The sequence below is a fragment of the Galleria mellonella genome, unplaced genomic scaffold (assembly GCF_026898425.1).
Source record: "Galleria mellonella isolate WM207_F2 unplaced genomic scaffold, CSIRO_AGI_GalMel_v1 utg223, whole genome shotgun sequence".
In the NCBI taxonomy this organism is placed as follows: domain Eukaryota; kingdom Metazoa; phylum Arthropoda; class Insecta; order Lepidoptera; family Pyralidae; genus Galleria; species Galleria mellonella.
In genome coordinates, this window is record NW_026442042.1 from 2,208,109 (window position 1) to 2,223,105 (window position 14,997).

Consider the following 14,997-nt stretch of genomic DNA (forward strand, 5'->3'; position numbering starts at 1 on the left):
GATTAACCTAAAATATGACTATATCGACCCTTAAACACGTGATAATTAGTTAAAAAACAGTTGTAATCTACCTATGATCTACTATCTTTATTTGGTCAGGTCGGTCGTGTTGGTCATTCTGAATAACAAAATGGGTACAGAAAGTGAGGCGTGGGATTGTGCGATGACGATACAAACAAAACAATATGCGATCAAAATAAAAGATTGCCGATTATGTTGCGACCGCGGCCGGAGGCTTTAATGCCATTACAATTTTGGGATGTCCTCGAGTCATTGTTATTGTTGGCCCCGATAATGTGAAAGAAATATTTTTTATATGTTTATAAGGTTAGTAAGGTACCTACGAGTACATTTGTATAGAACGTTACCATTTTAGTTACCGTTTACGTGGATACTTGTATATTCCACAGCATAAGGAACATTACGATTATGCACTATCTGCTTTTACATACTTTCTGCAACATATTTGTGGTCATATTATTCACTACTTTTAACATAATAGTAATAAGTGTCACACGATTACACCAGTCCTAGGATATCCTGTATTATGAGGAACCAGGCAAAGGACTTTTGGGGGCACAATTCAAAACATCTAGACTAGAGGTAATTTAGAAAAGTTCAATTCTTAAATTAAATTAGTTGATTGTACACAAAAAATGCTTAAATTTATAACATATCAAAAATAAAGGTTTGTTAACACCGGACACTAAACTATTTTTTTTACGTAGACAAATCCTTCATAAAAACCCACTCGTTTCTTTCGACCGGGTACGCAAACTGTCTTAAACCCCATGGTGTTTCGCCTCTTTGCCGTAATGTAGGGCCACGGATTCGTTTTCACATTCTACCGCAACCACCGGAAACTAAGTCTACCAAAGATTTCAATTATGCCAGCCGCGAAGTTCCTCTTAAATGATAATACAAATTGAGGTAGAGAAAATAGCCGTCAACGAAAATAATCAAGCACACAACATATACAAGTTTCTTTATAGAAAAAAAAACCATCACCATGTATATCGAAAACAAATAATAAAATATTGGACCAAATAGCATCAACGATCTACACAGGGTGTTCTATGACTGGACCGTGACATTTTTCGGTACACGTGCACTTATCAGATATTTATTACTGTTAAAAAATTCAATGGAATTCTTTAAATATTCGTATTATTCGAGTATTAGGGTAAATTATAGGTGTATGTGGTATTCTATATAATTCCATATCTATAGTAAGTACATTTTAAACACCATGTAGGTAAATTTCCGGTTGGCCGTAAAACGTTACGTACCTACTACCACATTTCCTGTTTCAAATGAATATTTTCTACGTAGGAACATAATGTCTGGGTAGACATTAAGAACATTCTGTTTGTTTTTATTTCCATATTGTGATGGTGTGACCCAACTGGAGATATTATCTAAAACAATTTTCACTTCTTATATCTATGGGAGAAATTACAATATGTGAAAGTAAATCAAGTGTACAAAGATCATCATATAATGTATTATTATGATACAAATGCGTTCACCTTTCATAAACTGCAAAGGAATCATGACACGATGACGGCTTTATATTGTAGTAAAAGATTTTGATTGATGCCCGTATTCGTTTATTGGAAAGCGAATTATGATTTCGGTTAAAAGTTAATTTTGGGTGCTTTATGATGACAACTGCCGACAGTTGTTACTATTGCAGTGAAAGTAATTTGCTGGAGTAACCACAGACCACACAAGGATCATTAGGTAAGCACCTGGTCTATGGTTAGGAGTGAAAACCATGATCGAATGTTGTGTCGATTACAAAGCTTCGTTCATTTTATAACAAAAAAAAGTAATTCCGTGCACCTTCATACTTAGGATGCGTGTATACTCTTTTTGTAGATGATGCAGTGATTTTAGAATCAGAATCTACCCTATCTACCTGCCTCATTTGTGATTTCGCCGTGAAGCACCTGTGCCTACTTATGTATGTTTTAGTTTCTCAGTAAAATTATAGAGTACGAAAATAACTCATGAAGAGAATCATAAGTATACTTACTCAGTATACTTTGTGTTATCCATGATACTGGTCATGTCTATAAACGACAGATGTCATCTGTCATGTTTCTATCAGACGACTTGTTTACTTTTTTCATTTAAAAATGTAGGTACATAAAAGTTAAATAATTGACAAACTCGTATGTAAATACTTTAAAATTTGAAATATACATCGTGCAATTTTTACCATAGCATGGCATGGTATGTACTCGTATGATACGGTTTTATCGTTGTGATTAAATATGGCAGCGAAGTGTGTGTAGTTATTTCATCAAGTTGCTTTTAATTTCCCCTCCAAGATAAAGTCGTACCGTGCACCATTTATGTTCATGATTACTATCATGTAATGGACATCTACAATATTTGATGATGAAAACGTCACATTTTCATGCAGTTGCATTTTGTATAACTCACTTTTCGTGTTGTGACTTCTTAATGGAACTCCATTATATCGATCATATAATATTATTTAAAATATTTGTACTTTGTTCCACTGTCTGGAACTGCCGCGTGTGTAATAATTAAAACATTACTTATGATAAAGATAGTGGAACAAAGTACAATTATTTTAAATAATAAATATTATATGATCGATATAAATGCATTTTGATTTCATCTTTTAATTTATCTTAGCATGATACAATATGGCAGGATTTTATTATCATATTAGGTATAATAGAGATTTGACAATATCGCTACATGATAACGCGATTACCATATGAAGATATTGTGTAACATGCGCTCAAAGAATACAAATAGATAGAGATCTTTCTTATCGAAGGTTGCTTAAAAATGATAAATTATGAACTTACATTCGAGGCAAGTACTGTTATCAACTCGAGCATAATAAGGGTCGCATATGCAAACGCCTTTTTCGCAATGTGATTTTGATGTGGCGCAGTCTGCATTCGACTTGCATTGTTCACCGAGCAAGCCACCTTGTATTTTCTGGAAAGACAGGAAAAAAAATATAATTATGTATATCTAAATAAATAAAATTTTATTTATTCATATAATAAACTATAAGGTCACATAGTCCATTTACTATAAAACGTTCAAAGATTATTCTTAGATATGGAATATACTGCTTTGTGTATTTTTTAATTTTGTGAAAATTATATGTGTATATTATATAGAAAATTATAGTACCGTAACTGTTATGTTGAATCTTTTGAATTCCAATAAAGTTAATATTTATAATTTTTTTCAAATAAATTATCCCAATATTGAAAATAAAACTTATAAAACAATAATAGTACCTTTCATGTCAGCCAAATTTTTATATGTTTTGAACTAAATATTTTTTCCCTAACAAAATCAAAAACCAAGGACATAATAAAACTATTTTGTGCATCTATATAAGTACACAAAAGGTCTCGCGCATTTGAATGAAAAGGGAACATTCCCTTCTCTGCGATTTGCAAATTGCTCACAGTTATGTTGCACATATATTAATCACGACAAATGATAGAGTTAAGAATATAGGGCATACAGTTGTAAACATACGCTTTGTGCCATACAGTCCGCTCGCACACTTGTATAACTGAACTATTCTAAACTCTATAAATATTCATCGTATTCATTCTAATTGTAATTTACTTTTGTTTTATTTATATTTTAAATGTTATAATATTTCTAAAAGATGAAGGTTAGAATCTAGATGATTTGGATCTGAAGATGTTCGTTAGATATCTTTTTCACACTACATCGATTTTTCTCTAAACGGTTTATTTGGGTATACATAATATTATAATATTTAGGGTTCCGTACCAAAAGGTACAAAAAACCCTTATGGTGCGGCTTTGTTCGCCCGTCCATTCATCTTATGATGCGCTATCAATTTAAACATATAGTTTTAAATATTATTGGCCTATATATTTTTCAATAAAAACAATTGAAAAAATATTTTCATTTTCTTTACTAGAGGATACAAAATCGGTACTCAAAATTTCAAAATTGACTTACTAGTCCAGGTGGATTATCATGATAGTACCACTAGTAAGTCAATTGACATATGAAATGACTTCATTTGTACATTTGAAAACTAAATTTTATTTATTTATGTGCTACATAGATTTTTTTTTATACAACTTAGAATGGCAAACAAGCTGACGGCCCACCTGATGGAAAATGGTAACCGTCGCCTATAGACACGAGCAGTACCAAGGACATAACAGAGTTTACTGTTACGCCCATGATACCCCTCATGCGTTGTCATTCCTGAGGACTCGGATATTATTCCTCTATACCCTGTAAATTCACGCCATATCCCACCCTTTAAACCGAAACACAGCTATGCAAACACAACTGCTTTACGGTTGACATACGAATGGGACAGAGGTACCCAAGCAACCGACTTTTGTACGAAGTCTCGCTCTGCTAAAAATAGTTTTTGACTTATGATTGAAAATATGAGTAAAAAGTCACTGCAATGGCTTTATTTCTTTGGGTGTATTTATGAAGTATCAGCAAGTATACAACATATTCAAATATTTTCTTATCCAAAGAAAACAAAAACCTTTTTAGAGATATTTTATGTATCGTGCGGAACCCTCGGTGAGTTTTACTTACACTTGAGCATAATATCATTACAGTAATATACCTGTGTTTTGGTCTATAAATAAATATATAGGTAAGTTTGTAATATAAATAACAAAGTTGCACGCAAGTACATACTCAACCTTTTGAGATTTTATGCTATTTTTAAGTTTTACGCACGATTTTTTTATTTTATATAGTAAGGACTATCTTTGTGCAAACAAGATGGCCTTGAGAACTTGTTGCATACATCTTAAACGTGACTTGAAGTACTTGTGGTGATACACTTAATCGTATTTTACTGAGCACGTCGTTGCTCTCGAAACACGAGTATTCAAGTAGGTATTTTACATGTATTCCTGTGTTAGATCATAGTTGCAAATTGCTGTGACGTGATAGTTAACGTTGTCTTCGCATATATGAGGATATCCGTTACTCCTACACTGTTCATACATCATTTGGATTTGGAATAATAATTATGACGTATTAGATCCGTAGCGATGTTAGTATGATCATACATTCTCCCTAACATAGCAATATCATTTAATATCGACCGAAATTAAAATTTTACGACTCGGTTCGGATTCCTTGACATAACTTATTCAAGCTCCGGATACAGGAATTATACCGGAAGAGGGGTCCCCACATGGATGTAAAGCTAACGTTATTAAATAATTCATGAGAAAAACAGTTGTTACACAATAATAATATTTTGGATCAAGAATTTTGTTTAACAATTGTTTACGCAAATAATATTTGTATAACTTCTGTTGTAATGAAAATATTAATAAGTACGAACGAAACGTATTCTCAGGTTATAGAATTGTCGCAATCGTTGAAATTAAAAATAATAAATAGAATTTGTATATTATTACATACTTTTACCCGTGACTTTGCTTGGGTGGCCGACATGTTTATTGATTGGGTTAAAAAGTAACCTATATTCTTCTCCATTCTATATAGTACCATTTTACCAGTGATTGGTTAAGCCGTTAAATGACTATAAGTAAACAATAAACAAACTCATTCACATTCGTTTAATTTTTTTATTTAGGAATTTTACTACTTAATATTTGTTTTTACCAATCGGATATTTTTATTTTAATTATATTTTGTTTTTCTAATGATCTCATAACCAAATATATTGAAAACAGGAAATTTTGAAGTAATAAAAATTTACTTTAATTACTCCACTACAAATGAACATAGATTATACCTATATCAATAGACTGATTCGAAGTAATAAAAACAGTGGAAAAATAAGTATAAACAAAAATATTACAAGCAATTTTAAGATCAATCAAATATGTATAAAGTATATACAGACATTTTCAGAAATTTCATCTTATATATTTATTTATTTACTATAAAACAATAACTATATATACCTAATTAGTGTTAAAAGACTTAATTATTTACTTAGAAATTGACCAATTAGCATTAAATTTATGAAATGCATTTATAGAGATACAAACAACTTTTTATACCTACGGGTACATTGGATTCAATTTATTCATTGTGTAATAAATGTACGTATTTACATAACTGAACTTGTGTAGCGGATATAACACTTTTATATCTTTTTCGTCGTAACCTATTTCCTTGCAACCAAATGCGTTTCTTGTTTAGTTTCAATTGTCAGAATTCAAACGAGCAAACGCAAAAAATCGTCCGTTACCATACCATAACTATCATGCGGATTGCGGTTGTTACCATTGTCGATTGTAAGTAATGTTATCAATTATCTGACCAAATCGAGCAGTAGATATGTAGGTACCTAGCTTACCACACTCGAAGCGCGCGAAATGACCTCCGCACGATCAGGGCTTTCATCAATTTCTTGGTAAATCACCTAACCACTTACTACATTTGATGTCTAGGGATCGATTCGTGCTTGTTGTTGCTGTGTAATTTGGATTCCAGACGCAATTGAATATCTATTAAGTAGTATAGACGTTACATGTTTCACGGCTTTTGTCGGAAATCAGTCTGGCATTCACATATATTATTATGTACGTATGTATAAATGTAAAATATAGCTAAATTATAATATGTATATTGTATTTACATTCATAGAATTACAGATTCATTGAAAAGATTAGGTTCATGATATTGTGAATACAAGAAAATTATTGTATTTTCATAATGAATAGTTTCATTTATTTGATTAATATAAAACACGCTATTCATTTGTAGGTACATTTATTATTCGTATTCTTTGTAATCGGCTTCGTTTATACTGTAAATGTCGTTTAAGTTTGCAATATATCATATAAATTAGCATACGACACATTAATTAAGGTAAAAAAAACATGTCGTGATGACAAAACGGCAAGCAATTAATTTATAATTACTATCCTGAGGAGATACTATCTGTTGAGCAAATGAAATGTGAATTTTCCTATTAGCGTATCCACGAGAGCGTAAAATGAGTAGCGCATAGGTACTAGCTATGTTTGCACTCATACGACCTCAAGTCTCTCATTTTGTTACAGATAAAGGAAGATGCGACGTTATATGACATTATACAGATGACATTGAACTCTACAAAAACATAACTGTATCTTTGTACGCCTTGAGAAAGTCGTTATTCACATAAACACGACAAGAATATAGGAAACACGTAATAGATGATGGCTTGCGGTGTAGGTGCGCTCGAAATTTATTATGCTGGGTATTGTGACCAGGGATTACGTTTAGAATAACAATACTAAGCATTACAAACAACATTAAATGTCAGAGATCAAGCCAAAGGACAATACGAGTACTTCATGAAAAACAAAATTAAATAATTATGGCTGACGCTGTCATAGAACTAATTAAAAAATTAAAAAAAAATACTATATACTTACATACTATATTTACATACTACATCTTCACGACGCACAAGAATTTTATATGTTTAGAATTTTATATTTATTGTGAAAGTAAACAAAAATAAACTTTTTTTTCTGTCAAACTTCAGGTAATTAATAAATAATCACAATGAATATAAAATTTTATTATTTGATATAATAAAATTTTATTAGCAAATAAAATGCAAAATGTACATATGAGTAATAACTGTGTACTGTTGACAACGGAAATAAAGCAATGAATGATCGAATAATATTGAAAGAAAGTGGCGCCATCGAGTACATTTTAAATAAAATAAGTCATTAGCTATTATCACAGCTGAGATTTATTTTAGAGTTAGTAAGCAATTTACAAAAAAAAAAACAAAGAAATAAAAGAAGAAAAACAAAAGTTTAATTTAAGTAGCTGTGTTTTGATTTCGTTTGCGTGTACTACGAGTATATAACAACCTTACTTATTACTTATAACGACTTTTCATCACAATTTTGTACAGCATTTATCATACTTTCATGTTTTATGCTATCAGTTATCTATTCGTAGTAAATTTTGCATTGAGAAAATAAAAGCTTTACAATTTTGAAGTGTATTTTTTTTATTTTCGACAGTCTGTATTTTAGCCTATTTTGTGAAATTTAATCTCAATTAATTTGCCTGTTTTGACGTGAAGCGTGTGTTGGTACGTAATTGATTTCGATTCAGTAGTATATGTATTACATACCGATAAACGTTTTTAAAAATATTCAATGCACGTACTTTTTTCGCTTTTACGTGATATTAAATTAATAATTGTACAATTACAAAACGATAATTAAACGTTTTTATCAAGTTAAATCTATTTTTTTAATAAATATTATTTTTACTGAAAAATTTAAATACTAAAACTTGAAACAACAACCATAGATACAGAATATTTAGTTTTCACACTATATTGTCTCCCTCATCATACGCATTAATAACACATGAATCTTCCTGTCACTCCAAGATATTATTCCAATTCTTATCTTTACATTACTTTTTGACGCCATGAATAATAATATAAAAAGTATAGCATGTTAAAATATTGTCTTGAAAATTAAAAAAAAAAAACTTTTCAGTAATTTCTGTTATTATCAAATAGGCGTGTTATTTCGTTGAGAACCAAAAAGAACCGATTAAATTGGTGAATAATTTAAAGTTTTCATAACACATTCTAACTATTTAGTAGTAGTAGTATTAATTAGTATTGCAATATTTTACATACTAAGAAATGTATTAAGTTTTTACGTTGTTCTTATATATAAAAGTTTTAAAACACGAGCAATAAAATGGTAGGTTATTTATTTTACTTTAATACGTTGGTTCGGTAAGAAAAAGGATGAGCCAGGAACTAAGTTCGGTTGCAAAACAATGTAAAATTTTATGTGCGTTCCTCGGAGAACAATAGATAACCACAAGAAATGCTGAAGACAATTTATGGTTAAATCTGTTCTGAATGATCTTTATGTAAATCTATAAACGCAGAAACATAAATCATCGTAAGAAAAACAAAAATCGCATTCACGGTGGTTCATCATTCGACAGAATACCGAATGGACAATAGTTATCAAGACCACTAGGTACGTTTTCTTAGGTAACGTTATTAATATTTTAAAATGCGATATACATATAATTGTATGTATATTAATATAATAAATGTATTAGATATATAATAATAAATTGTTACAAATACGTTTAATAGTACTTAGATTATGTTAAAGTTTTTGTTGAATATAAGGACTTCTGATAAATAAATCAAATTTGATAAAATGCTCTTCGCTCTCACTGATACTTTAAAGAAAATTTAGAAATTGTTTTGTCAAATATTTTGACATCAAGGTAATTTGTAATAAATTGTAAACTGATTCGATTATTGCTTTTTGAGTGCAATTTCTTAAACCTGTAAATAATATACATACAAGTATCCAGGATTTTTTTTATCTTTCATTTAAATTGTGATAGAACGTGACTAAATAGTAAACTTTCGCAATTATAATATTAGACGGTATGTTTGCATTGACTCGTTATCTATTTCACGACTTTATCTCTATCTCAGAATACTAAATGAATTTTGGATGTGACTTTATTCAAGTACCTACATTAGTTGAACTTGAACAGTTTACATAAATACTTCTAATAAAGCCAAAGTATATCTGAGATTACCATATACGGTCAATGAACAACTATTATATGTTTTCGATGAATAAGATAAGATAAAATAGATATTAACGTATGGCGAACTGTGTTCTGGACCAGTTGTTAACTGTTTCTCTAATATTTCGTATCTACATATTAAATGTAATTTATGACAACGCTTGGAGATATTAATTAATTAACAAGAGTCTTCTGTCTATATTTATTGTTGCGTCAAGCTATTCCAGTATGTATTTAATAATAATATGTACGATGAAAATGTAGTTGCGATTAAATTAATGACGTGTTTAAATAAGAAGATGTTGTTAGGATAAAAGTACCTTATACTACGAGTATAGTATTATATTATCTCTGCCTATACTTATCTGTATTAATTTAATATTATGTTTCATGTACTTGCTAAATATTACTGGCCATATAAAGTACCTAATTGCGGGCTGTCTCAATTCCCGGTAACCCTTAGGAATTCTGCAAACAGAATAATAAGCATTTTTTTGCTCTGCAACATTGTTGTAAATACATATTGGTTATAATGATTACGGTAGATTTTAAGTTTTTAAGGGCATTTACCTTATCATATATAGTCTATAGATAAAAGTGCTTAATTACATACGAAATCTCGAATGTAAAATTTGTTAGTTCTTTATTTGTCAGTTACAGTTGAGACCTACATATACCAAAATTAATTCTGTCGGAAGTTAGTTACACGCGAACTGACAAGTTAATTATGAAATCTTTATTATCTACACCGTTGTATAGGTAATCCTAATAACTTATTTTTGAAGATTGTCTGTGAATTGTGACTTACTACTTCCATGTCGTATAGGGCATTCCATTATTATTTAGTGACGGAGACTTAATTAGTAAGCGGACATTTATATCTACCAACATTAAGTTGTAACTATTTAACTTACTATATAGCTTGCTTATTAGTTATTTTAAATTTCACTGGTACAGGGGTAATACGCCGTCTCGCCATCCGATTTGGTCCAGAGACAATACAGAAATAATACAGAGATTTGTATTCATAATCATATCTGTGTGTATCAATCTAAGTGTTTATGTATAGTTTTTTCATATTCACGTATATATTTTTATAATGTACCTGTGTTAGCATCTTTATCAGCTGTCTATAGTTAGTTCCACTAGATGGTGTTATGGTATTATTATCAAAAAATTAAAACCATTTTTTTCATCACAATTTATTATTATTTGATGTAGCTTATATGGATTTTTTCTGTCCAAGCGTGAAAATTACTGAAAATAAATTACTAATTGTATTTTGGCAGATGACCGATTCATAAATATTGAAAAGAACTTTGGAAAGAATTCTATCAATATGAGTACATTTAGTATCTAATGACGTAGACAAAATGATGATAATAAAAGTAACAAAATTTGACACAAGATAATGTCGCTTATCTACTTAGGAATTGTAAAAAATGGTAGACAATCTAAATAATCATGCTGTGTATTTACTATGTAGATAGATACTTATGTCTATAATATAACTATATCTGGTATCTATAGTAGAATTTTAAAATTGAAGATAATAAAGTTAATTTCATAAAAAACAAGGAGACGTAACAAAATTAATTCTGCCGCATGACATATGGATGGAGTCGCGGTTAAAAATTAATATACGCGGCAGAATTATACATATATACCTATTTTTTATTGGTGACAATGGCATGGTAACCCTGCCTGCGCTAACGGGATACGCTGGCGGAGCACCAGTGAAGGGAGATAGATGAGAATGAAAACAGGTCAGTTAGCCCATCATGATTAATTCATCAGGAATTAACCATGATAGTTTCCAGGGAGAACCGCGAGGAGGTTGACCTGGTTGGGTATATTGCTAACAATGGGACTTTCAGTCTCCATTACTAACAATCCCTTTCCCCCTGCATATATACCTATTTCTTTTGATAAAAAGAAGTACTTATTTGAAATAATTAATCTAATCCATTCAAGTCCAAGTGCGAAATTATGCGACTAAATACTACATTACAAATTGTTATTCCAGTCAATGTAGAAAATGAATATAATTATTTTATTTTATTACTTACACACACTTTACGACTAATCCAATGGTCTGTATTGCATGTTACATGACTGACACCTGATCCGGATTACAACTATAGTTCGCCGCGAGCCGCCGCCGCAACGGCCGGTCCAAGAAGGACACACTGTTCACTACTGGTCTTAGACTTAGTAAGTAGGGCTGCTAATTTTTTTATGCAACCTATAATATCAATCCAGCTGACAGTCCACCTGATGGAAAGTAGTAATCATCGCCTATATACATGATCAGTACATTAGACATAACAGAGTACACTATGTCGTTCATGATACCCTTCATGTGTTGCCATATCCAATAATTTCAGGGCCTGTAATTTTTTTATGCAACTTAGAATAACAAAATAAGTTGCTTTTCTGATAGAATGTGGTACTGCTACCGCTTATATAACTTATTTATTAAAACCGATAGGTATCAAATTTCACTATAAAAACAATAGGAAAGACAAAAAGTCAACTTTAGATTTTAACAAATAAAAACAAGATCTAACAAAATGTATATGACTTCGCAAATACTTAAAATCAGCTAAATTAAATTGGAAGTAATAGATACATACTTTGGCAGTAGGTAGTTAAACAAAATATGAAGTTGACTCTCACACGTGTAAAGGTGAATTATCAAAGAACTACTGACTCGAGGACACGACTTGAGAATTTTATTTTAGAATTAATAAAATCTAAATCGAAATCTCTCGAAATCTCTAGACACTTTATTAAAGTTGTCGTACGTCAGAGATATGAATTTTTACTATAGTTTGATGGAAACAAATGGAGAAAATAAGGTGGCATTTAATTTTAATGGTTAAGTCACGTGGAGAGATTTGATAAAGAAGATTAGGACAATCAATTGAACCATTGCCAATCTTCATATACCTTTATATATGTATACATATATCTGTAGTATACATATGAAGCCTCTATTTTTAAGAGTGGCAATAAATGAGGAGTTTTCGGTGAGGACGAAGGTTTTTATTTTTCTGTATCCTGTAGTTTTATTATACCTATATTAATTAATTTTGATCAAAGAAAACGCATTCCATTTACTGAAAATAATTAATTTCGATGATTATTTCTACTACATATTTATTTTAAGAACAGCTTAAAAAGGAACGAACTTTTGATAAGATTTGCAAAAGTTCTTTTTTATACATGACATACAATGGTAACTACGCCTACGCTATTACTATCAGTAAGGAAGCCAGTTAGTTCATAGTGACGAATTGTACAAAAATTAACCATAGTGGTTTCCAGGGGAAACCGAGTAGAAGTCGACCTAATAGGGTATATAGCTAGCAATACAACCATTAGATACCTTTACTAACGATCTCTTTCCACGATTTAAAAAAAATTATAATAAGGTGAGAATAAATCTTGAAGTCAGTTGTATACCATATACATGCATATTATTGCTATTGTCACCATTTATAGACAAGCTATCAAGCAAACTCTAGTACTTGTAAAATAAAGAGTTTCTATAATTTTATTTATTTTACTATCGACAACCCTATCTTACTGTTCAGTAGCAAGTCCATTGCGCGTGTCTGCGCGCAACTTCACTTCCCATGTACGAGTGAACTTGCACATCGTGGTCGTTGACCGCGCACGCGCCCTCACGGCGGCATCATTGAGACATAGATCAAATGATGCAGGTTATCAGGTCTCACAAGGAAACCAGTGCATTTTTAAATGGAGCTGCATCCTTTTTATGCGCTTGATATATACTGCGACGGATTGCTTATATTTTACAGGGTTGTAATTGTTAATTATAATTTTTATTAATGTCATGACTAATCAATTATAAAAGCATTTGACTAATATTAATCATTGCTGTATTTCGCTGTCCGTGTCTGTAAGTATACAAACTTAATTATCATTTTAGTGACCATTTTTTAAGATAATATAACTAATATAATTATTTCAGTATTGCCATATTAGCATTATTTCCTAAGAGGGATTTCCAAAAGCTCAAAACTTCTATAACTAGAAAATCAATATGTATGTATTAAATACGCTTACGTAACTGACTGTTGGTTGATTAATAATATAATTAATCATGCAAATCTTTTAGACACAACTTCTGAATTGGAAAGATTATTAGAATATTTTAATATGTAAATATATTCATGTGAACTACTTGAATTGATTTAACGATTATTGGTAAATACTACTTTAAAAAACAAAAGGGTACTTCTGATTTATATTAGAAATAACTTTTCCTTTTTTAAAAGTAAAATATAATAATATAGCTTTTACTAAATGTGATTTATGAAGTGTAAAGGGAAGTCCTTACAATCAGGCTTGTTACAATTGCGATGTGTGGTTGCCCAACAGTCAGACGAGCTCTCATTTTTAACGTACATAAATTCTAGCTTACTATTAGTTTGCTGGCGGAGTGTATGGGTAAAGGGATTTATTTCGAGTTTTTCCTTTTCTTGTAATAGTGGTCTCTGCTATACTCCCTTATTCGCTTCTTAAGATATCCTGGGGGCGAGATCGAATAGAGACATATTGTATACTTACACCGTTACCACACGGATTTTTTAATTAAAAATATTTCGGTCACTTTTTATAATACGCTTTGCCAAAATTGATCAAGTTAATACCATAAAACATAGCTATTAAACCATATAAACGCGTGTTTGCTACGCTCTTGACTAGTTCTTTGTATTGGAAATGGGATACAAGTTGACGGGTTAGGTACCTGATTGAAAGTGATAACCGTTTATTTTATAAAATGAAAATAGAATAGCTACCTCGTTCGTGACACCGGTATTACACGGAATGCCAGTGAGGATTGATAAGTGAGGATGAAATCGGGTTAGTTGGTGTATTGCAATGAATTTACCTGGAACTAACAACGACGATTTCTAAGGGTTGTCACATTTAGATCGATTTGATAGGCTATATAATTTTGGCAATGTAGCTATTAGTCCTTCTACCAATATCCACTATAATGCTTATTGTTGTCATGGGATTGAGCAACACGTAAAATCGTAAGTATACATTATACTTTTATACAATAAGTTAAATCGGTTAACTAACCGATTACATTAAAAAAGAACAACACTTTAGTTGAACTATAGTATATATATGTGTATATATATACTGTAGTTCAACTAAAGTGTTGTATAAATATAAGTATAAAGCCCATGGTGCTTCTTTCTTTTTGTGACTTCCAAGATATCAGAGATGATACAAGCTTCATGCATCACCGCCATGAAGATAATATCTAATACTTAGCCAAGCGAGTCGTACCGCAATCTGACATAATCCACGGTAAAGTTATGTTAGGCATTATACGCTTATACTAAATTTAAC

At 30.8% G+C, this 14,997-nt stretch overlaps 1 protein-coding gene across 2 annotated transcripts in view; it reads right to left on the reverse strand.

The window, feature by feature from the left end:
• LOC113517537 (uncharacterized) overlaps positions 1-14,997 on the reverse strand; it is a 55,247-nt gene that overhangs the window by 20,729 nt on the left and 19,521 nt on the right. For both annotated transcript variants that reach the window (XM_031912544.2, XM_026902235.3), the window contains exon 2: positions 2,850-2,985. In XM_031912544.2, the coding sequence (XP_031768404.2) occupies positions 2,850-2,985 (136 nt within the window). The remainder of the gene's footprint in view (positions 1-2,849; positions 2,986-14,997) is intronic.